Raw genomic sequence first — 24467 nt, 5'->3', positions numbered from 1 at the left:
CCATGAGGCAAAGGGGCCAAGATGGTGCGGAAGTTAAGTCATTTTACCCCGGCCTACAGGAAGTTGTAGTTCGTTTTGAAAGTCTCCGTACCGCTTTCGTCTAAGAGGCAGGAAATGTGTCGTCAAGAATTTGAGCTTCCAAGAAAGGAGGCAAGTCTTTCGAGAAAAGGCGAGCCACTTCGACAAGGGGCGGGACCACTAGGCAAGAACCAAGCGGGCGGGAGCCAGCGTGGACCAATCAGATAGCCGAAGGCGGGTCTTTTGCGGAAAAGTGGGCGTGGCCTGGGGAAAATCGCCTAGAACGTAGCGGAGGTCCCAGCCCGGGAAAACGCCCTCTGCGGTGAAGGAGAGGTGAGGGGCTGGGATCTCTGGACTCCTGGGTCCCAGGAAGGAGGGGAGGTGGAGGACTAGAGGGCTGGAGGCTGAATTCCGGAGGAAGACGAGCTGGGCACTAGCTCTCCTAGATCCTAGGATAAAAAAGGGGGCTGGAGGCTTGGATCTTTGGTCTGGGGGACCCAGACTTGAAATCCCGGATTCCTGAGTCAGTGAGCGAAGAGGCTGCAGGGAGCCCGGACTCTTGGGTTTAAGGAAGGAAAGGCCGGAGGCTCGGAATATTGGGTCCCGGAAAACGAGACGCTTTGATTCTTGACTCTTGGAAGGGAGAAGAGCGTGCGGTGCTGGGGGCCTGACTTCTGGGTCCAGGGAAGGAGGAGGCTTGGGACAAACATTCTCCACTCTCCGCCCGCACAGGTCACGCCGCCATGCCTCCCTCCGGGCCCCGCGCAGCCCTTCTCCTGCTGCCACCGCTGCTGCTGCTTCGCGCTGTCCTGGCCGTGCCCCTGGAGCGGGAGGCGCCCAAGGAGGAGAGCCCCGCGACCGAGAGCCCCGTGAGTGGCCCTGTCCTGCTCCCCAGCCAGGTGTTTGCAGGGGTACGACAGTCCCGCGGACCCGTGGCCCCGGGTGGATACTCCCCCCCACGACACGGCGTGGAGTTTGCCGGCCATTCTTTGTAGTCCCCGGGCTTTGACGTGGTGAAAAACTAGGGCGAAGGTGGGGGGGCGGGCGGAGGGAGCAGATGTCCAAGTCCCTGACTCTGAACTGTGGGAAATCAGACCAGATGTTAAGTGAAAAGTCGGCATCACCTCCCCCTCTCCCCCGCTACACACACACCTAAACCTCTCTGTTTTGGGGAGTGTTGGGTTGTTGTTTTTTTTTAAAGACTCCCCTCTCCTCAAGCAGGAATTTGAACAAAAGAACTACATTTCCCAGTAGCACCTTAAACAGGTGTTGTGTTGTTAGCTAATTGGGCAGTGCTCACTTCCTGGAGCTCGTGGGAGTTGTAGTTCAAATGACAAAGGGGCTTATAAGCCGCTCCGTTAAGTAATCCCAGTAGGTTTTTATTCAACACTGTGAAACCTTTGCTCTTAGGGCGTTTGGTACTTGGAACTTGAAGGATTTCCTCAAGGCCAGTGCCCTGATTTATGACCGGAATCCTCCCACTAGGAGCCGGCCTGTCACTATCTCCAGAACAGATAGCGCCAGGCTCCTGTGTGGCCGGTCCCCACCCAGTCACTGAGGCCTCTGCCCAGTGAAATCTTTGCAGACACAGAAGGGTGCCTGTGCTGTGCCAGCACAGCCAAGGGTTCAGAGAGCCTGAGACGGGGATTGAAGAAAAGACAAAGAGAATAAGCTGGGTCTAGGTGGATCTCCTGTGCCTGGCTAAGGTCACAGAGAGATGATCCAGACGGCAAGCTGAGCCTTTACTTTATAGCCAGAGGTAAACAAGGTAGTGGTCACCATAGTTACAATGTTCTTGTGAGTTTCACTTGTTTTGGCAGCACTTACTGCACCTCCCACAGCCCATTAGCTACCCAGATAGGATCTAGGGAGCATCATAAGGTCAAGCTTAATTATGCTAAGCTGGGACTTGTTTGTGGCTTTGCCAACCGGCCAGTCCAGAGCAGGCGTCCTCAAACTACAGCCCGCCGGCCACATGCGGCCCGCCGAGGACATTTATCTGGCCCGCCGGGTGCCGCTGCCTGTCCTGCTTAGCAGCCGACTCGTCCCGGGCCCGCAGTGCGCATAGGAATTTGTTCATAGTTTTTTTTTTTAAACTATAGTCCGGCCCTCCAACGGTCTGAGGGACAGTGAACTGGCCCCCTGTTTAAAAAGTTTGAGGACCCCTGGTCCAGAGGCTTAACCCTATAGCCGCTCCCTACAGGCACCCTTTTCCTCATTCACTCCACACATTTCTTGAGCATCGTCTATGAGCCAAGCACAGGGCTCACGCAAGCCCAATCCCGTCGTAGGCCAGCCTAGCTCGCTGGGCTCCTGAGAACAGACACGAGGAGTGATGGCCATTGAGGTGAGATCTGAAGTTCAGGGAGGGACCTCCGACTCCAGGCGGAGGGAGTAGCCGGGGCAAAGGCTGTGTGGCGGAAGAAGCCAGTGTGGCTGGAGCTGAGTGAGCAAGAGAGGGGACAAGGCAGGTCACGGGGGGCCTTGTGGGCCATGGTAGAGAATGTCTTTACGCTGAGACTAGTGGAAAGCACAGGATGTTATAGACATCAACAGCAACAGGTGGGTGAGGAAACTGAGGCACAGAGGGATTAAGTAACTTGTTCAAGGACTAAGATTGCCAGACTTAGCGAGTAAAAACACAGGACACTGAGGCATCATGGCAGTCCTAACAAGATTTCAGCCCACTGTGTTTGGCTGAAAAATGGTCCCCAAAGATGTCCCCGCCCTAATCCCCTGAGCCTGCGAATATATTACCTCCTGTGGCAAAAGCGTGTTCCCGGGTGTGACTGAGTTGGCATCTTTATGTTTTTATTTTATTTTTAAAAATATAGTTTTATTGATTTCAGAGAGAAAGGGCGAGGGAGAGAGAGAGAGAGAAACATCAATGATGAGAGAGAATCATTGATTGGCTGCTTCCTGCACGCCCCCCACGGGGGATTGAGCCCGCAACTGGGGCATGTGCCCTTGACCAGAATCGAACCCGGGACCCTTCAGTCCTCAGGCTGATGCTCCATCCGATGAGCCAAACCAGCTAGGGCGAGTTGGCATCTTTAGGTGGAAGCATTATTCCGGGTCATGTAGGTGAGCCCAGTGGAATCAGAAGGGTCCCTCTAAGAGGAAGGCAGGAAGGCCAGCATCAGAGGCGATGTGATGATGTGAGATGTCAGCGTGATGCAGGACCACGAGCGGAGGAGAGCAGGCAGCCCATCGGAGCGGACAAGACAAGGAAACGCTCTCCCCTGGAGCCTCGGGAATGAGCTGAGCCCCGCCATCCCATGTTGCACTTCTGGCCTCCAGAACTCTGAGAGAATCAACGTGTGTTGCTCTAAGCCACTTACTTTGTGATACTTTGTTTTAGCAACAATAGGGAAGACTGCACCCAGAGTGGCATAGCTGGGTGATTCGCTTACCTTGTATTAAGCACCTACTGTGTGCTCCTCAACTGATGTAGTGAGAGCTAGAGGAGACAGAGTGTCTTCTGCCAGGCTGTCGATCTCATTTTCTGTTCTGCGCAGCTCTGAGAAGTGGTGCCAGGAGCCCAGAACTTCATGTCTGTCTTGTTCGCTTGCTGTATCCCCTATAGCAGCACCTGCCACGTGGCAGGGGCTCAGAGGATGCTAATTGAATAAATGAATGAATGAATGTTCTCTGCTCGCCAATAAGTTCCCGTGTGTCTGCTCGGTAAGCCCCACGCCGTGAGCGGTGTTGGGCTTGTGTTTGCCCTTGTGACACACATTTTGTCTCCACTACAGACCTGGGCAGAGGTGAGAGCTGTGGCCTGGAGGTCAGCAGGTTCCCGGGGGTTACAGAGCAGATGGGGGTTAGGACCCGTCTGCTGGCTGCAGATGCAGAGCCTTTATCCAGGGAGCAAGCCTCCTGCTCCAAGTGGGGGCGCCCTAGGTCCCTCCGCAGATGCCTCGGGGAGCAGGGTGTTGGAACCCGGCACCGGCCCGCCCCAGAACCTGCCCACCCAAGTGGCCTCTGGGTGGGGACTGAGCTGCTCTGTCCATCTTTATCTCCTCAGGACACGGGTCTGTACTACCACCGCTACCTCCAGGAGGTCATCAACGTGCTGGAGACGGACGGGCACTTCCGAGAGAAGCTGCAGGCCGCCAACGCCGAGGATATCAAGGTGCGGCTGGGCGGGAGGGGCAGGAGGGGGCGCGGGCTCAGAGGGAGAGTGTTGGGAAGGACCGGGTTCCTTAAAGGGGCCACGTGGCCCCAGCCCTCACCAAGGGAGAAATCGCCATCCCGGGTCACACACCTGGGAAGGGACTTGGGGAACACAGAGTGTGTGGTTAGGCCCCGGGGCGGATGTCGCAGGCTCCCAGCCTCAGCTCCGCCACTTACCAGCTATGTGACCACCCCTTGCTGTGCCTCAGTTTCCCCGTCTGTAACATGGGGTATGACAGAACCCACCCCCTGGGGTTCAGGTTTGGTTTATCGCAGGTTAGACTTGTACAGGGTTTTGACAGCCACAGTAGGCGTCCTCCTTAGTAAGTGCGTGAGCACTCAGCACGGAGCACAGTGCTTTCTGCATGAGGAGGATCGGCCCTGGTTATCCCCATCTTGCAGAAGAGAATGCTGAGGTCCTGAGAGCAGTGTTTCTCCTTCCTGTGGGCCCCGGTCTCACCCCCTGAGCCCAAAGCCCACGCCCTGTCCCCGCCCCGAGGCAGTGTCCCAAGTCCCTGCCCCGCTCCGTCGCCCCACCCCACCGCTCCCAGCATCCCTGGGTGCTGTCAGAATGTCCCTTCTGCCTGGCCCAGGTGACTGAGTGGTTGAGCGTCGACCTATGAACCAGGAGGTCATGGTTCCATTCCCGGTCAGGGCACATGCCGGGGTTGCGGGCTTGATCCCTGGTGTGGGCATGCAGGAGGCAGCCGATGAGTGATTCTCATCACTGATATTTCTCTCTCCCCTCTCCCTTCTCTCGGAAATCAATAAACATATATATATTTTAAAAATGTCCCACCCTAGCCGGTTTGGCTCCGTGGATAGAGCGTCGGCCTGCGGACTGAAGGGTCCCAGGTTCGATTCCGGTCAAGGGCATGTGCCTTGGTTGCAGGCACATCCCCAGTAAGAGGTGTGCAGGAGGCAGCTGATCGATGTTTCTAACTCTATCCCTCTCCCCTCCTCTCTGTAAAAAAATCAATAAAATATATTTTTTAAAATGTCCCTTCTAGAGGAGACACCCCAAGTTCTTCAAAACCTGGGCCCAGGACCTGAAACTGGTGGGGTGGCAGCCCTGCTCCCCCCAAAAAACCTCCCAGCATTCCTGGGGTTCTTATCTGTCCTTATCCACTCTGCCCTTGAGGAGAAACAAGTAAAAGCTAAGATAGTTGAGCCCAACCCCTCCCACTGCCCAGATGGGGAAAACGAGGCACAAGAGGCCACTGGGCTTGCCCCCCAAGTTGCACAACTGCGAAGCGAAGTCAGAAACAGAGGCCACTTGGGTGGGCAGGTTCTGGGGCGGCCGGTGCCGGGTTCCAACCCCAGGCCCCTCTCCCCCGCGCTCCCGGGGTCAATGCTGCACCCCGTGCGCCTCGCTTTCCTTCTCAGAGCACGGAGGCTGGTAACACTGTCCCCGTTGTGAGGGGTTGTGCAGATCAGCGGTAATCCCCCCAAGTGCCTGGCCAGGCACATCGCGAACCTGCGGGAGATGTCACCACTGGCGGCGATGGTCTGAGCCCACTGCTGAGGCCCAGCAGGGGAAGCGGGTGGAGGGACCGGTCATGGGGGAGGGGGAGCTGACGCCGGGAGGGCACCCTGGCCTCCCACCCTCACGGAGGGGCCTTGGGCACGTGGCTTGTCCTGGGCCTCAGTCTGCTCGCCTGAGCAGACAGCCCAGTGGGCCCAGCACAGAGCTAGGCCCAGACCGTGCTCGCCTTGCCCTGCTGATGGGCAGGGCCACGCGCCCCAAGAGGGCTCACGCGACCACGTGAGTCATGAGTGACAGGGAACCATCTGAGATCTGAGAGGTGGCTTAGGCGAGGGCGCGGCGGGGCGGGGGGGGGGGGGCGCGGGGGACACCCCAAAGAGGGTCCATCCGGTCTGACAAGCGGGAGGTCGCCTCTAGGGGAAGGACACCCGGGTGAGGGTGGATTCTGAGAGGGGGTGTGGGGGTATGGAAGGTGAAGTGGGCGGGGATGGGATGGGGCCGTAGGAACTGTGTGTGCAAACCAAGCTGCTGGTACGTCCGCTGCTGGCGTTTCCTTGTGACTGACAAAGACCAGCAGACGGGGCTGGGGCGGTGGGTGAGTGCTGAGCCCAGGAATTCTGTCCTGGGGTCTTTGGAGAGCCCTGGGGGCTCTGATTGAGAAACAGACATAATCCTAATGGTAATGGAGGCAGCTCAGCGAAGGCATCCCGCTCAGCACAGTGTGTGCGCGTGCGTACGTGCATGTGTGTACATGTGTGATTGTGTGCACGTGTATACATGTGTGTTTGCATGTGCGTGTGCGTGTGTGTGTGTGTGTGTGTGTGTGTGGCAGGGCCGAGAGGGTTGTTGGGGGGATTCTTCCCAAGGGAGGTGCCATCTGCTTTGAGCTTGCAGGACAGCGAGGGTCGGGTCAGGCTTGGGAAGCAGTGGTGGGAGAGCTTCCCCGGCAGAGGGCCCAGCATGTGCAAAGGCCCGGGGGTGGCAAAGGGCCTTGAGCGTGGGGTCCTACACCCAGTGAGAGTTGCTGGAACCAAGAGTATGATTGGATGAGTGACGGGAGGTGGGGCTACAGGAATGGGCAGGGTTTCGAATGCCAAGCTGAGGGGCCGGGACCTTGTCTCGAAGCCTCTGTGGAGCCCTCGGAGGCATGAGAAAGCTTGTGGAAGGTTCCAGGGAGGCCAGAGACAGTGCCCCGTCCCGGGCCTCCAGCCTGACCGGTGTCCCCTCACTCTCTGGCCAGAGCGGGAAGCTGAGCCGGGAGCTGGACTTTGTCAGTCATCACGTCCGCACCAAGTTGGACGAGCTCAAGCGGCAGGAGGTGTCACGGCTTCGGATGCTGCTCAAGGCCAAGATGGATGCAGAGCAGGAGCCCAGTAAGCAGGGGTGGGGCTGGGGGCAGGGCCCAGTGAACAGGGGTGGGGCTGGGGGCAGGGCCACCTCCATCCTGGGCTTCTGGATGGTTTTGTATTAGGCAGTGGGGCCTCCTGATAAAGTGCATGGAAGGCTGATAGAATAGTCTTCTTAGAACAATAACTGTTTGGTTGTTTTTCTGTTTGGGGGTTTTATTCTTTTTTTTTTTTTTCAAATATTTTATTGATTTTTTACAGAGAAGAAGGGAGAGGGATAGAGAGTTAGAAACATCGATGAGAGAGAAACATCGATCAGCTGCCTCCTGCACACCTACTGGGGATGTGCCCACAACCAAGGTACATGCCCTTGACCGGAATCGAACCTGGGACCTTTCAGTCCGCAGGCCGACGCTCTATCCACTAAGCCAAACCGGTTTCAGCTGGGGGTTTTATTCTTATACTAGAGGCCCGGTGCACAATTTGTGCACCAGTGGGGTGCCTCGGCCTGGCCTGCGGGACCGGGCTGAAACTGGCTCTCTGACATCTCCTGAGGGGTCCCAGATTGCAAGAGGGCACAGGCCAGTCCGAGGGACCCCACTGGTGCACAATTGGGGCCAGGGAGGGGTTCGGGAGTGTTGTGGGGGCGAACCCTGGAGTCAGAATAAGACCACCAGAGGCTGCTAATGGATTTAAAAAGCAGGCAAGGATTTATTGAGCTGGCCAGCGACGGCCGCGAGAGCACCACACGCAGGTGGAGTCCACACTCACGACCGCGCTGTTCCAGGTGTAGGCAGTCCTTTTAAAGGTCTAAACCACAAAAATTTTCCTTTGTTCTAAATTCTAAATTCTAAATGCTGGGAACAGCCCGCAGGGTCGTTCCCAGCCACATCCTGCTGGACGTTGGAATGTGGACCTATCTTACGAAAGCAGATTCTACTAAGAAACAGAACTGAGCAAAGTTAATAATCTCTAAAGGTTATCTGCAGTTCCAACTCCTGGAGCTACTGAGTCAGTGGGAATCAATCTCCTGTGGTTCTGGTCCACAGGCTCAGGAAAATTGCCTTTGTGATGTGGGATGGGTTTATGTGAGTTTCCAGGTCTCAATCTGGAAGCTGAGGTAACTACCCCATTGTTCAAGCAAGTAAGTGCGTGCAGACGCCAGAATAGCCGGGTTAAAATTCAAACAGCAGTTTTTACCCAAGTATGGTTGTTGCTACCATACTTCAGGGAGGTTGGCCAGCCAGGGCATGTCCGGCCCTCTCACTCAGTCCCGATCAGCCGGACCCCAGCAGCAACCTAATCTACCAATTGGAGTGACTGCCCCCTGGTGGTCAGTGCACATCATAGCGAGCGGTTGAGCAGCCTTAGCATATCATTAGCATATTACGCTTTGATTGGTTGAACGGCCGACTGGGACAACCAGACACTTAGCATATTAGGCTTTTATTATATAGGATTTAAAAAATCATGGTTGTTTAAATATTTGATGTAACTTCAGCCCTGGCTGGTGTGGTTAGAGCATTGGCCCATGCACTGAAGAGTCCCGGGTTCAATTCCCAGTCAAGGGCAGGTTTGATCCCCAGCCCTGGTCGGGGCATGTGCAGGAAGCAACCAATTCATGTGTCTCTCTCACATTGATGTTTCTCTCTCCCTCCTCTCTCTCTTTCTCTGCCCCTCACTTCCTCCTTCCCACCCTCTCTAAAACCAATGGAGAAAATATCCTTGGGTGAGGATTAACCAAAACCAAAATTTTTTGATGTAACTTCAAACTTACAAAAAGTTGCGAGAAAAGCAGCAAAAATCTCCTGAATACCCTTAATCCAGATCCTCAATTGTTACCATTTGCTCCACTTGCCTTTCACTCACATTTGCCAGTTCCTTGCGGCCACCGTGTCCCTTTACGCCCACATATTTCAGTGTGATTTTCCTCAGACCAATGACATCTGCCTGCGTAACCACAGCCCGGTGACCGGCTCAGGACGGGTAACGGGTTACACTACATATTTTCCTTTGCTTAGTTACCCCCCTTCCACCCCCGAGCCCTGCTAGGATGATACTAATTTGCTGGCATTTATATCTGAGGCTATGTTTTGTAGTGCAATTACTTGGATTAAAGAAAAGAAAAGAAAGTGTGCCTGGAAGAGAAAGGTTTGGGTTTAGGTTCCAAATCCCAGCCTATTTCTAACATTCCTAGATGTGGTTTGTTGAAGTGTGTCTACCAGCCGTGGGTAAACTACGGCCCGCGGGCCGGATCCGGCTGTTCTATCCGGTTCTCTTGCTCTCCCCTCCGCTCCTTTACTTTGAATTTATATTAGTTCACACAAACACTCCATCCATGCTTTTGTTCTGGCCCTCCGGTCCAGTTTAAGAACCCATTGTGGCCCTCGAGTCAAAAAGTTTGCCCACCCCTGAACCCTGCTATTTCTTTTAACTGGCTTTATGGAGATATCACTCATCTATCATACAAGTTACCCATTTAAAGTATATGACTCGGGGGTTTCAGTATATTCACAGGGATGCGCAACCATCACCAGAGTCAACTTTAGAACATTGTCGTCACCCCAAAAGGAAACCCGTGTCCTTTAGCCATCACCTCCTAATTCCTCCCCCCAGCCCCCCCCCCCACCCACTAACCTACTTCCCGTCTCTGTGGATTTGCCTATTCTGGACATTTCATGTAAATGAGTCATGCGATAGGTGACCTTTTGTCTCTGGCTTATTTCCCTTTGCATAATATTTCCAAGGTTCATCCACGTTGTAGCATGGGTCAGTGCTTCGTTCCTGTTCAGGGCCGAGTAACATTCCACCGTGTGGATCTCCCACACCGGGTTTATCCACTCATCACTCAGTGGACAGCTGGGTTGTTTGCACTCTCTGCTACTGTTTACTTACTGTCAGTTTGTGGTATGTTCTGCTGCTGCTGGAACACGTTTCGGCCCATCACGAAGTATAAGGACATGACTTTTTTTTTTTTAATATATTTTTATTGATTTTTTAATTTTTATTTTTTTAGAGAGAGTGGAAGGGAGAGGGATAGATAGAAACATTGCTGAGAGAGGAAGTCATCAATTGGCTGCCTTCTGCATGGCCCCCCTGGGGGATCAAGCCCACAACCTGGGTATGTGCTCTGACCAGGAATCGAACCGGCAACCTCTTGGTTCCTGGGTGGACGCTCAACCACTGAGCCACACCAGCTGGGCAGGCAGGACATGGCTTCTTTATTGAGATTCGCCTCCAGCTCCTTTCATCTCCTGACACCCCGGGAGGCTCCTGTGTTGCCGATGGGGATTCTGTGCGTTAGCGGGTGATGCTAAGGGTCCGTGGGAGAGCTGGCCTTGTTTTTATTTCTGCCTGGCTCCATTTATCCATAGACCAAACAGGTCTGAGTCCTACTGTGTGCTGGAGCGGGAAGGTGAGCAGACAGGCTCGTCCCCGGCCTCCTCTGCGTGACCGCCACGCCCTCTCTGCCCTGCTGGTTCACTATTACAGTGTCAGAGTCTGCTTCGCTTTCTGGTCAATGAGATGTCCCCTGTCACTAACAGGAGAAATGTCCCCTGGAGACACTCTGCTTGTTATGTCCCAGGCACCACGCTCTAGACTTTGTCCCTTCGACAACTCAAAATAGCTCCCCAGCCCTAGCCAGTTTTGCTCAGTGGATAGAGCATTGGCCTACGGACTGAAGGGTCCCTGGTTCGATTCCGGCCAAGGGCACATGCCCGGGTTGTGGGCTCGATCCCCAGTGGGGGGCATGCAGAAGGCAGCCGATCAATGATTCTCTCTCATCATTGATGGTTCTATCTCTCTCTCCTTCTCCCTCCCTTCCTCTCTGAAATCAATAAAGAAATATTTAAAATATATATATATATATATATATATATATATATATATATATATTGACATCAGAGAGGCAGGGAAAGGGAGAGAGAGATAGAAACACCAATGATGAGAGAGAATCATTGATCGGCTGCCTCCTGCATGCCCCCCACTGGGGATCGAGCCCACAACCCGGGCATGTGCCCTTGGCCGGAATCGAACCTGGGACCCTTCAGTCCGCAGGCCGACACTCTATCCACTGAGCCAAGCCGACAGGGCAATAAATATATTTTTTAAAAAAATAGCTCCCTAATTGGCCACTTCCCTCAGGTCCCGCTTGGACCTCTGCTGTCTCCCTTCCCCTGCCCCCCATGCTGTTCTCCCTGTTCCTTCTTTCCCACCGGCAGCCAATGGGATCCTGTTAGCACCTGTGTCATTCCCTGTGGCCACGGTCACAAATTGCCACACACTTAGTGGCTTAAAATAACACTCATCTGCCCGGCCGTGTGGCCCCTCAGAAAGTGCTGCCCTGACCGTGTGCATGAAGGAGCCTCTGCGTGAGTCCTTCGTGGTCACCTGTGTGTCCCTTACACACCTGCTCTCGGCCTCTGGACTGGGTGCTCTGCGGGGCTCACCGCATCTGGGGCGTGAGAATGAAGCGTGAGTTTCAGCTCCTGAGCGCCTGTCCCTCCTCGGGGCTGGCGGCGGCCACGCTGCTTCCCTCCACGGCGCCCGGGGCACCTGCGATCGGGCCACCTGGGTGTGTCTCCCACCCCCTGCTGGCCCTGGGCACACGGGAGGGCCGGCCCGCCCGGTTCACATCTGGGCCCCCGGAGGCCTGGGAGACGGGAGTTCAGTGACTGAGTGCGCGCTCCCCTCCTGCCCCTGCCTGCCCTGTGCTGACTGCTGGCGGGCCCTCTGTGGGGAGTTGCACGCTTTCCCAGGGTGTGTAACCAGCTACCGCAGATTAAACCACAGGCGCCTACTGTCACAGGTGTGGAGGCCAGAAGTCAGGTCCAGGTGTGGGCAGGGCTGGCCCTCGGGGGGCAGAGGGAGGATGTGTTCTGGTCTCTGTAAACGGCCACCTTCGTCCTGTGTCCTTTCACGTCATCCTGCCTCTGTGTCCAAATGTTCTTTTTTATTTTAATACATTTTTTATTGATTTCAGAGAGGGAGAGAGAGATAGAAACATCAATGATGAGAGAATCTGATTGGCTGCCTCTTGCACGCCCTCTACTGGGGACCAAGCCCGCAACCCGGGCATGTGCCCTTGACCGGAATCGAACCCGGGCCCTTCAGTCTGCAGGCCGATGCTCTATCCACTGAGCCAAACCGGCCAGGGCCTTTTTTTTTTTTTTTTTATGGCTACCAGCCATACTGTATTTGAGTCCACGCTAATGACCTCACTGTCACTGCCTCGCCTCTGTAAAAGCCTTCTCTCCAAATAAGGTCACATCCTGAGGTCACAGGTTAGGACATCAACAGATGAATTTTAGGGCCCACAATTCAACCCGTAACAGGTTGAGCGCATGCGCTCCAGAGCCCAGCTGCTGGGTCTAACCCTCGCTCTGCCACTTCCTAGATGGTGACTGAGACAGGCCACTCCCCGCTCGGGGCCTCACTTTTTGCTTTCATAACATGGGAAAGCATAGAACCTCTGTTGTAAGATACTTGTGAAAAGTTAAGGCATTAATATAGTTAATGTGTTTAGAGCTGGGCCTGGCATTTGGGAAGTGCTCATACATGTTAGTTGTTGTTATGGTTATTATTGTCGGAAGCATGACACTCGGTTCTGGCATCACCTCCTCCAGGAAGCCCTCCTGATTGCCCCCGGTTCAATCAGGCTGCCCTCTGGGCTTCCTCAGAGCCCTCTGTGGCCTCGTTTAGAGCACATCTGGCCCAGGGTAGGGATTTTGAAAGCAAGAACATTCTATGAGTTGGGTTTTTTCCCTTCTTTCCCCTCACCCAGATGTACAGTTGGATCACCTGAGCCTCCTGAAGCAGTTTGAGCACCTGGATCCTCAGAATCAGCACACGTTCGAGGCCCGAGACCTGGAGCTGCTGATCCAGACGGTAGCATGAGGGGGGATCTATAGGCAGAGGACTGAGGGAGCTTTGTGGGGCGGGGGGGGGGGGGGAGAGGGGAACAGAGCCCGGGATGCAAGCCCGCTCACTTCTGTCTGGCGTTCTCTGAGGTCGGCAGCTGAAGAGGGCCTGGTGGAGTCTAAAACCCCTTCCCAGAATCTCCGCAGGAAAACAGAGGTGTAGGCAGCAGCAGGGGCTCAGTTCCACCGAGACCTGGTTTCAAATCCCTCCTCGGCTCTGTCTTTCCCATGTGACTTGGGTGGGGCTGTTCCTTTTGTGCCCTTGTGGGAGGCAGAATAATGGCTCTCACCAAACATGTGCCACCCGGCCCTGGCTGGTGTAGCTCAGCTGGTCGTCCTGCACACTGAAGCGTTGCCAGTTTGATTCCTGGTCAGGTCACATGCCCGGGTTTCAGTTTTGATCCCTGGTGGGGGGCAGGCAGACGAAAGATGTCTCTCTCTCTCCCTTCCTCTCTCTTCAAAAAAATCAATTAAAAAATCTTTAAGGACCAGCCGACGTGGCTCAGTGCTTGAGCTTTGACCTATGAACCAGGAGGGGTCCCTGGTTCAATTCCTGGTCAGGGCATATGCCCAGGTTGCAGCCTTGATCCCAGTGTGGGGCCTGCAAGAGGCAGCTGATCAATGATTCTCTCTCATTATCGATATTTCTATCTCTCCTTCTCCCTTCTCTCTGAAATCATTAAAAAAAAAAATAAATGAAAAAAAAAAAAAATAAATAAATAAATGCACACACACACACACACACACACACATATGTATGTATTTTTAAAATCTTTAAAAAAAAAAAAAAAAAAAAAGCCCAGCAGGTGTGGCTCGGTGTCACCTATGAACTGGGAGTTCATGGTTCAATTTCCAGTCAGGGCACATGCCCGGGTTGTGGGTTCAGTCCCCAGTGGGGGGTATGCAGGAGGTAGTCAATTAATGATTCTCTCTCATCATTGATGTTTTGATTTTTTTTACAGAGAGGAAGGGGGAGGGATAGAGAGTTAGAAACATCGGATGAGAGAGAAACACCCGATCAGCTGCCTCCTGCACGCCCCACACTGGGTTATGTGCCTGCAACCAAGGTACATGCCCTTGACCGGAATCGAACCCGGGATCCTTCAGTCCGCAGGCCGACGCTCTATCCACTGAGCCAAACCGATTAGGGCAAAAATATATATATATTTTTTAATCTTAAAAAAAAGGGGGGGGGGGGAGTCCCTGACGGGTTTGGCTCAGTGGATAGAGCATCGGCCTGCGGACTGAAGGGTCCCGGGTTCGATTCCGGTCAGGGGCATGTGCCTTGGTTGCAGGCACATCCCCAGTAGGGAGTGTGCAGGAGGCAGCTAATTGATGTTTCTAACTCTCTATTCCTCTCCCTTCCTCTCTGTAAAAAATCAATAAAATATATATTTTTTTAAAAAAGGATGTCCCACCCTCTTCCATGGACCCTGTAGATATGTGACCATTTCAGGCAAAAGGGATTTTGCAGATGTGACTACGTTGAGGGTCTTGAGCTGGTGGGCTGATCCTGAGTCACCCAGATGGGCCCCAGATCTCATCACAAGGGCCCTTGAAAGAGGGAGGCCAGGGAGATGTGAGTACACTTCTCAGCTGCGTGTGACCCCTGAAGCCAGACGCTCCCAGAATCCGGCTCTATAAGCTGGAAAAGGCAAAGAAGCAGATTCTCCTCTAGTCTCTGGAGGGAGCACAACCCTGCCGACACCTTCAGTCCAGTGGAACTCATTTCAGGCCTCTGGCCTCCCTCCAGCCTGTAGGATGATAAATGCGTCTTGTTTTAAGCCACCAAGTCGATGGTAATGTCACGGCAGCCACCGGAACACATACATCCTGCTCTGAGAAACGGGATCTACAGCCCTGCCCATTGCAAAGGCCAAGTGTGGGAGGGATGCCCCTGCCTCTGCCTGCTCACTGCCCTTCTCTGGGGACAGAATCCACCCCTCAGCCTGGCCTGGCCTGGACCCTGCTTTCCTGGCCTCCTGGAGCTCCACCTAGTGGCCACGAAGATAATAGCAGCAGCTAGTTGAGTCCAGCCCAGCACTGGTCTGTTTTTGCCACTTGTTTCCAGAACATTCGAGAAACTGTCCGCTTTGCTCCAGCCCCACTGTCATTCCCCCGGTCTCAGTTCCCGTCAGCTGCTTCCTCACTGGGCACCTTGCTTCTGCCTTCCATGCTCGCCAGCAGGGTTTTCCAACTCAGCCCTCTTGACGTTTGGGGCTGGATGATTCTTAGACATTGACCATTGTCTCCTGTGGCCACAGTGGTCCCAGGATGAGAACCCCAGTTATACCGTCTATTCCCCACACGACAGCTGTATCAGCTTCCTGTTGCTTCCACATAACAACCACAAACGTAGCAGCTTAACACGAATGTATTATTCAGTGGAGGTCAGAGGTCGGGAAGGGCCTTCCTGGGTGTGCTCGTTTCTTGAGGCTGCCGTAACACATTGCTACAGACTCGGTGGCTGAAAACGGCATACATGTCTCCTCTCACAGTTCTGGAGGCCAGAAGTCCAAAACTGGTATCACTAAGCCAAAGCCAAGGTTTCGGCAGGCCTGTGCTCTCTTCAGAGGCTGTCGGGGGAAACCTGCTCCTTGCCCTTCCAGCTTCTGGAGGCTGCCAGCATTCCTTGGCTTGCAGGCACATCACTCCAGTCTCTGCCTCCATGGCGTTCTCCCCAAGTCTCTCTGGGACTTCTCTGTAGCTTTCTTATAAAGAAACCCATCATTGGATTTAGGGCCCATCCTAACCCAGTAGGTCCTCATTTTAACTGATTACATCTGCAAAGATCCTACTTCCAAATGAGGCCACGTTCTGAGGTTCTGGGTGGACATGAGTTTGTGTGTGTGTGTGTGTGTTTCCCCCCCCCCCCCCAATATATTTTTATTGATTTCAGAGAGGAATGGAGGGAGAGGGAGAGGGAGAGAGAGATAGTAACATCAATGATGAGAGAAAATCATTGATCGGCTGCCTCCTGCACGCTCCTACTTGGGATCAAGCCTGCAACCCGCACATGTGCCTTTGACTGGAATTGAACCTGGGACCCTTCAGTCCACAGGTCAGTGCTCTATCCACTGAGTCAAACCAGCTAGGGCTGGACATGAATTCTTTTGTGTGGGGGAGACACTATTCAGCTCTGTGTAGTATTATTATCTCCATTTTCACAGAGGTAGAAATTGAGGCACAGAGAGGCTGAGTTAATTGCCCAAGATCACACAGTTAGTGGGATTTGTTCACACAGCAGAGCCTGGATTTGAATTCTGAGCAAAATAATTAGAGACCTCATCTTCTTTACCCCCAAGCTGTGTTGCTTTTCATATTAAATACACCTTGTGTGGGGGTTTTTTATTACTTATTCCTCCAAGATCTTGACATTGCGGGGAACTTGAAAGAGGTGAGTTAAAGTAACCCTCCTAATCTCCTTTGAACAAACAGGCTGTGTTATGGGACAAGAGTGGGTCAGAGACCAAGTGCTGTGAGATCAGGATATGCGACCCAGGACAGGGTGGAGGTTGGGCCAGGTTCAGAGTCAACGGCCTGGCATTTGAAGGTTGGACATTTGAAGGTTGGATGTAGAGGTGAGACGAGAGTGACTGTCTGCCTTTCCCCAGGCCACTCGTGACCTTGCCCAGTTCGATGCAGCCCATCATGAAGAGTTCAAACGCTACGAGATGCTCAAGGAACATGAGAGACGCCGTTACCTGGAGTCGCTGGGAGAGGAGCAGCGAAAGGAGGCAGAGAGGAAGCTGGAAGAGCAACAGCGACGGCACCGAGAGCACCCCAAAGTCAATGTGCCTGTAAGGAACATCATTCCTGCCCACCTTCCCCATCGTCCCCCCCAACCCCCATGTCTAATTCCTTAAGTTCCACAAAGCAAGAATTTAGCTGAAAAACTACAACTCCCAGCAAACCCTGAGGCAAGAGTCCCTTTTAATGTACCTACCTCTGCCCAGGGGCTTCTGGGAGTTGTAGTTTTCTTGCTTGAGGGGAATGACTTTGAGATATGGGGGCATAAAGGGTTCTCTAGCTTTATCCCATAGGACCTAGACTTCTTACTCATGAGCCTCTCGCTCTTACCTCCACAGGGCAGCCAAGCCCAGTTGAAGGAGGTGTGGGAGGAGCTGGATGGATTGGACCCCAACAGGTTTAACCCCAAGACCTTCTTCATACTGCATGGTAAGGTGGGGAGGGTGTCCTAAGACCCAGGCTGAATTCTGAGGCTCTGACCTTTGGAAACGAGGACCACAGGATTAAGAGCCTAGAATGACAATTTTTGGTAGCCTGGTCAGGAAAGGTTTTCTAGACCAGCATTGTCTAGTACAGTGGTCAGCAAACTCATTAGTCAACAGAGCGGCAAACCGCGGTTCGCGAGCCTCATGTGGCTCGCGAGCCGCGGTTTGCTGACCACTGGTCTAGTAGAACCTTCCACGCCGATAGAAATGCTCTGTGTTCAAATGGTCTTTGTACAGCAGCCACCAGCCCCACGTGACCATGCAGCACTTGAAATGTGGCTCTTACAACCAAGGAATTGGATCCTTAGAGTCGATAAATTTTTTAAGACTTGTGAGTCTGGTAAAATACATGTAACATAAAATTTCCCTTCTCAGCTATCTTTAAGTGTCCAGTTCAGTATGTTAAGTACATTCCCATTGCTGTGTAACTGGTCTCCAGTACTCTTTTCGTCCTTGTGAAATCAGAACTCGTTATTAATCAACTAGAGGCCCGGTGCATGGATTTGTGCACCGGTGGGGTCCCTCGGCCTGGCCTGTGAGGATTAGGCCAAAACCGGCAGCCTGACATCCCCCGAGGGGTCCCAGAGTGGGAGAGGGCACTCCGCAAAATTGCTGTTGCTTGGCAGCTCCTATGTTGAGAACCTGCCCCCTGGTGGTCAGTGCGTGTCATAGCTACCAGCCAGTCAGCTGGTTGGCCAGTCGCTTAGCCTTTTACATATATACTAGAGCAGCCGTGGGCAAACTAGGGCCTGCGGGCCGGATCCGGCCCGTTCGGCTGTTCTATCCCGCCCGCGGAGCCGAAAGAGCGGAGGGTTCTCTTGCTCTCCCCTCCGCTCCTTTACTTTGAATTTATATTAGTTCACACAAACACTCCATCCATGCTTTTGTTCCGGCCCTCCGGTCCAGTTTAAGAACCCATTGTGGCCCTCGAGTCAAAAAGTTTGCCCACCCCTGTACTAGAGGCTCAGTGCATGAAATTCGTGCAAGGGGCTCAGCCCTCACAGCCACGGTGGCTTGCCTCAGCCCTTGTAGCACCGCTTCATCTGGAAGGTCGTCCAGGTCATTTGGCTGTCCGGTCTAATTAGCATATTACGCTTTTATTGTTATAAATAGATAACTCTCCATTACTCCTCCCCCCAGCTTCTGGAACCCTCTATTCTTATTTCTGTCTCTATGAATTTGACTACTCTCGCTACCTCAAATACGTAAAATCACACAGTATTTGTCTTTTTGTGACATAATGTCGAGGAAATGAGTTTTTAATTAGATGGTTATTGATTGGAATTAATTTGCCCCATGTGGCTAGTGACGGCTGTGTTGGACAGCACAGTTCTAGAGAGCTGAGATTTGAACAAAGACCGTGATTGAGGGGCTGTGGCTTGCAGAGATTTGGGGCAAGAGCGTTGTAGGTGGAGGGAACAGCAAGCACACACAAGAAGAGTGGACTTGGTGTAAGGAATTTGGACTTTATTCTATCATGAGACACCACAAAAAGGCTTTGAGCAGCAGACTGACACCCTCTGCCTTAAAGGTTGACAGACTCCATCTGTCTGCTGTGTCAAGAACAGACTGTAGCCGAAACCGGTTTGGCTCAATGGATAGAGCGTCGGCCTGCGGACTGAAGGGTCCCGGGTTCGGTTCCGGTCGAGGGCATGTGCCTTGGTTGCGGGCACGTCCCCAGTGGGGGGTGTGCGGGAGGCAGCTGATCGATGTTTCTCTCTCATCGATGTTTCTAACTCTCTATCCCTCTCCCTTCCTCTCTGTAAAAAATCAATAAAATATATTTAAAAAAAAAAATTAAGAACAGACTGTAGGTGTGAGGGCCAAAGCCAGGAGCCTACTTAGAGAGCACGAGATGCTGGGGGCTGGACCCCCGGAAAGGAAGGAAGAGTGGTCAGTTTCTGGATTCATCTTGAAGGTCAAGCCTGTACGACTTGCAGATGGACTGGATTAGAGTTATGAAGGAATAAAAGGGTCAAGGGTGACTCCAAGGTATTTGGCCTGAGAAACTGGGAAAACTGAATGGCAAGAGCAAGCATGTTTGGGAGGGCAGATTGGGAACGGGGTTTCTGTTGAATTAGAGACGCCCGGTAGACACATGCATGGAGATAAAGAGTAGACAGTGAATATTCAGGTGTGGAGGCCGCTTATGGCTGGCATCGAAAGCTGAGGGACTGGAGGAAACATCTAAGCAAGTGCCGGCCATTAGCACTCTCTTTGTGCCCTGGCCTTTGTGGCTCAGTTGGTTAGGGGTTGTCCTGTGCATCAAAAGGTTGCCAGTTCCATTCCCAGTCAGGGCACATGCCTGTGTTGTGGGCTCCATCCCCAGTAGGGGGCATGCAGGAGGCAGCTGATCAATGTCTGGCTCTCACATTGATGTTTAACTCCCTCTCCCTTCCTCTCTCTAAAAATCAATAAAATTTTTTTTTAACCCTAGCCGGTTTGGCTCAGTGGATAGAGCGTCGACCTGCGGACTGAAGGGTCCCGGGTTCCATTCTGATCAAGGGCACATGCCTGGTTGCAGGCTCGGTCCCCAGTAGGAGGCGTGCAGAAGGCAGCTGATCAATGATTCCTTCTCATCATTGATGTTTCTATCTCTCTCTCCTCCTCCCTTCCTCTCTGAAATCAATAAAAATATATTTTAAATAAATAAATAAATAATAGCACTCTCTTTGTAATGATTGAACATGTCCTGTGCCACCCTGGGTGGCACCCACCAGCCACATATGGGCTATTCAGCATTTGACTTGTAGCAAGTAGGCTGATAAGCTGAATTTTTGTTTAAATTTTAATTTATTGAATTAAGAGAGAGAGAGAGAGAGAGCCCTGACCGGTTTGGCTCTGTGGATAGAGCGTCGGCCTGTGGACTGAAAGGTCCCAGGTTCGATTCTGGTCAAGGGCATATGCCTTGGTTGCAGGCACGTCCCCAGTAGGGGGTGTGCAGCAGGCAGCTGATGGATGTTTCTAACTCTCTATTCCTCTCCCTTCCGCTCTGTAAAAAAATCAATAAAATATATTAAAGAGAGAGAGAGAGAGATGCTGATTTGTTGTTCCACATATTTATGCATTCAATGGTTTCTTGTATGTGCCCTACCCAGGGATCAAACCCACAACCTTGGCGTATCAGAATGACGCTCTCACCAACTGAGCTACTTGGCCAAGGCAATAAACTGAAATTTTTATCTTATTTAATACTAGAGGTGCAATGCACGGATTCGTGCACAGGGAGGGGGGTTCCTCAGCCTGGCCTGCACCCTCTCGCAATCCGGGATCCCTCAGGGGATGTCCGAAACCGGCAGTCGGACATCCCCTTAGGGATGTAGCAGTGTGCCCAGTGGCAGGCAGCCAGGGAGGAACCCAAGCCGGGGCCACATTGCTCATGCTCATCCCAGCCCTTTGTGCATGCCACTGCCGCTTGGTAGCGCTGCCGCAGCCCGGCTCCTGGCCGAGCGGCGCTCCCCCTGTGGGAGTGCACTAACCACCAGGGGGCAGCTCCTACATTGAGCGTCTGCCCCCTGGTGGTCAGTGTGCATCATAGCAACTGGTCGACCTGTCGTTCTGGCTGTTTGGTTGTAATGGTCGCTTAGGCTTTCATATATATAGATTAGTCAATTTAAATTTAACAGCCCATGTGGCTACTGGCTCCCTTATTGAACATTAGACAGAGACAAGGCCCTGGGCCTGAGCCGTGGATGTACCAAGGTGTAGAAGTCAGGAGGAAGAGGAAGCCAGCAAGGGAGAGAGGGAGCTGGAGAGGAGAGAATGATGTTCTGGAAACCACAGGCAGAATCAAGTTAGACGTGGACTAAAAACCACTGGTTTTGCAGGGCCAGGGGTTCCGGCCACCTCAGCAGGATGAGTGCGGGTGCTGATCTGTCTGAGCAGAGGAGGTGGAGACAGTGAGCACAGTCCATGCGCTGGATGAGCTGGGTTGGCAGGGAGTGGCTCCTCTGGCAACTGGAGTTGGCCTGGCTCTCTGGGAGGGGAGGCCCCCGAAAACCCAGGATCCTGTGCAGAGGAGTTGATCCTGGCCCATGTCTTTATTATTAAACCTAACTGCTTAGGGATCAAGTCATCCTGCATGACAGGGGCCCCAAGAACAGTCCCACCTTCATCTACTCCATTCTTGGGACCCTGGTTATAAGGGAATGGACTGTCCTAGCAGCAGGCCTGGAGGGCACTAAAGCTGGAGGCCACCATTCTACCGTTGGAGACTTGTTACCTGTCCTCTAAAACAGGTCCCGTATCAGCCCAGATTCCTTCTCCAGCTGGTCCCTCAGGGACCTGACCCACCCCATCCTCAGTCCCCCACGATATGTGTCATCTCCCCTCAGATATCAACAGTGATGGTGTCCTGGATGAGCAGGAGCTGGAGGCTCTCTTCACCAAGGAGGTGAGTGTCCGGGAAGCCCTGGCTGCAGGGGGATGCCCAGATCAGCTACGTGGTCCTTTCTTAGCCCCCGCTGGAGGTAAGTTCACAGAAAACTACAACTCCCAGCAGCCCTAGGGGCAAAGAGTGAAAAAAGGCTGCCGAGAATGTCAGGGTGCCCCAAGGACTAATGGGCGTCAGCTTGGGTAGGGAGGTGGAGTAGCTTGGGAAAGAGGTTACCTCAACATGTCTTACCTCCCGCTTGACTCTTCAGTTGGAGAAGGTGTATGACCCAAAGAATGAGGAGGATGACATGCGGGAGATGGAGGAGGAGCGGCTGCGCATGCGGGAGCACGTGATGAAGAATGTGAGGGGGGACCCGGGCCTGGAGGGGGGTGGGGGCCAGGTGGAGGGGGGCCCAGCTCCATGGCTGACCCTTCCCTGGCTCCCCAGGTGGACACAAACCAGGACCGCCTTGTGACCCTGGAGGAGTTCCTCGTGTCCACCCAGAGGAAGGACTTTGGGGACACCGGGGAGGGCTGGGAGGTAAGGACGTGTCTCTCCCAGCCCCAGGCCACTGCTCTTAGGCACTGCCTTCCCCCCACCCCCACCCCCCCCACACACACACCCCACTCCCGCACACAGCCCCTCTGTCCTCGGCTCTCTCTGGTCTCCATGCCCCTCCGGGTCCCACTCGTCCCTGCCGCCCACCCAGGGCCGGCCTCCCAGCCTCCCAGCCCTCCACGGGCAGAGCCCTCCAACAGGGATGGCCGACACCGGAGTCCCTGCTAACGGCTCATCCCCTCATCCCGGTCCGCAGACGGTGGAGATGCACCCTGCCTACACGGAGGAGGAGCTGAGGCGCTTCGAGGAGGAGCTGGCGGCCCGGGAGGCCCAGCTGAACGCCCAGGCCCAGCGCCTCAGCCAGGAGACGGAGGCTCTGGGGCGCTCCCAGGGCCGCCTGGAGGCCCAGAAGAGAGAGCTGCAGCAGGTGACTGCAGGCAGCCGGCCGCCTGGGGCCCTGGGCCTGTTTGTCCAGAGGCTTGGAAGCCTATGGTCTCTGTTTAATTACTGATTGGTCATCATATGGTGGCCGCCATCTTGAGTGAGGGCGGAAGTCCCGCCCTGACAGCTCCGCAGCTGCCATGTTGGATAAGGGCAGGCGGTTGTAAGAGGGAGAAAGTGGGAAAAGCGAGGACAAGGGTAGATTGCAGTAAGAGCTCAAGGAGGGCCCTAACTGGTTTGGCTCAGTGGATAGAGCATCGGCCTGTGGACTGAAGGGTCCCAGGTTCGATTCCAGTCAAGGGCATGTACCTTGGTTGCGGGCACATCCCCAATAGGGAGTGTGCAGGAGGCAGCTGATCGATGTTTCTCTCTCGTCTATGTTTCTAGCTCTCTGTCTCCCTTCCTCTCTGTAAAAAATCAATACAATATATTTAAAAAAAAAAAAAAAGAGTTCAAGGAGGGCTTTTCTGTCCCAAGGTGCATCCCGGGCCATGAGGAGGGAGGTTGAACAGGGTCTTTATTATTAAACCCGACTGTCAATGAGGAAGAAGAACGAAGCCCCATAGAGAAAGGACTATGAGCACTTGGCAGGATGGGGAGACTCACACCCTCCTGCCTGTGTAACCCTCCACCCCCCACAGGCGGTTCTGCAAATGGAACAGAGGAAGCAGCAGCAGCAGCAGCAAGGCCACAATGCCCCAGCCCCTGGCCCCGAGGGACAACTCAAGTTCCAACCCCACAACACAGGTGCTGGCCCTGCCCCCAGGCGGTGGGAAGGACTGAGGGCTGGACTTCCAGGTCTGAGGGACGAGGCTGGGGGCCTGGACTCCCTGGTCTGAAGGAGGAAGGGCCGGGGCCTGGACCCCCGGGTCTGAGGGAGGAGGGGCAGGAATGTCTAGTGCTACCTTTTCCTCCCTTCATCTCTAGATGACGCTCCTGTCCCAGCTCCCGCCGGTGACCAGAAGGATGCAGTGGCTTCAGAGAAGAAGGTTCCTGAACAGCCCCCGGAGCTGCCCCCGCTGGATTCCCAGAACCTGTGATCTCCAGGAACGTGGCATCTGGGCTCCTACCGCCGCCGCTGATGGGAGGATGTGGAACTGTCACAATCCGCCTCCTCTGAGGACAACACTTGGCCTCCTAGGGGAGTGGGGTGAGGCGGCACTTCCCACATTGCTACGCAGGCCCTATCTGCTGCTTAGCTTCCAGTCTCCCAGTTTGTGGTCCCTTGTCTGTCCCCCTCCAGGGACCTGCTCATCGTGTTCAGTGGGGACATTCACAGGGTCAGCTAGCTTAGGGGGCTTCCTCTCTCCTGGGGGGAGGGGGTCTGTGGTGTCCCTGCTTTGTAGGTGGACCGGCCTCGCTGCTCCAGGTTGGGGCCACTCCAGCATCCTGCATCCCACAGCTGCTGGTCTGGGCCCGTTTCTGCTGCTTTATGAGGCGTGGGTGGTCCCTCGAGACCTTTCTCTGCCTTTTGTGGGACCGGCGATGCCTTGAAGACAGTGTGTGGCCCATGGCTGGGCCAGGCCCAGGCGGCAGAGTCCTCAGCAGAGCCCTCAGCAGAGCGGATCAGCTGCCGCCCGGAGGGCTGACTCCCTGACCCCTGGCTTTCAGCCTCCTCAGCCTCGGCCCCTCCCTGATGGCTGGGCCCCTCTCCCCTTGCCCACTCAGCCACAGGATCAGGTTCCCGCCCCTCAGCCTCGGTGGGAGGCCTATGCCCTCCTTCCCGGCCTTATCTCACACTGCTGTGTGTCCTGCTGTGTATCCAGCTCCATCCAAATACACTTCCTGGAACAAACCCAGGCCTCTGTCTTTGTAGGTGCCATTCCCTCTGAAACCCCATCCCCACGTCACCTGCCAAAGTCCTTCTCGTTCTTTTAAGATTCAATTCAAGCTTTTGTGAGAGGCTGCCTC

At 54.0% G+C, this 24467-nt stretch overlaps 1 protein-coding gene across 4 annotated transcripts; it reads left to right on the top strand.

Annotated features, from left to right (window-relative positions):
* The first annotated feature begins 67 nt into the window (after positions 1–67).
* Positions 68–24457, top strand: NUCB1 (nucleobindin 1). Of its 4 annotated transcripts, none has more exons than XM_080644271.1 (13): positions 68–351; positions 751–887; positions 4046–4153; positions 6921–7053; positions 12812–12915; positions 16562–16747; positions 17036–17126; positions 21517–21575; positions 21826–21918; positions 22005–22097; positions 22372–22542; positions 23198–23303; positions 23484–24457. In XM_080644271.1, the coding sequence occupies exons 2-13, from the start codon at positions 762–764 to the stop codon at positions 23594–23596; spliced, it is 1383 nt and encodes a 460-aa protein (XP_080500397.1). In that variant the 5' UTR covers positions 68–351; positions 751–761; the 3' UTR covers positions 23597–24457. The 4 variants fall into 4 exon arrangements, with proteins under 4 accessions (XP_080500397.1, XP_080500398.1, XP_080500396.1 ...); XM_080644272.1 differs by having other exon boundaries at positions 88–150; XM_080644270.1 differs by having other exon boundaries at positions 112–150; positions 751–929.
* Positions 24458–24467: the final 10 nt, after the last annotated feature.

Source organism: Plecotus auritus (genome assembly GCF_963455305.1).
Source record: "Plecotus auritus genome assembly, chromosome: 10".
NCBI lineage: Eukaryota > Metazoa > Chordata > Mammalia > Chiroptera > Vespertilionidae > Plecotus > Plecotus auritus.
This window is presented reverse-complemented; position numbering and strand designations above follow the sequence as displayed.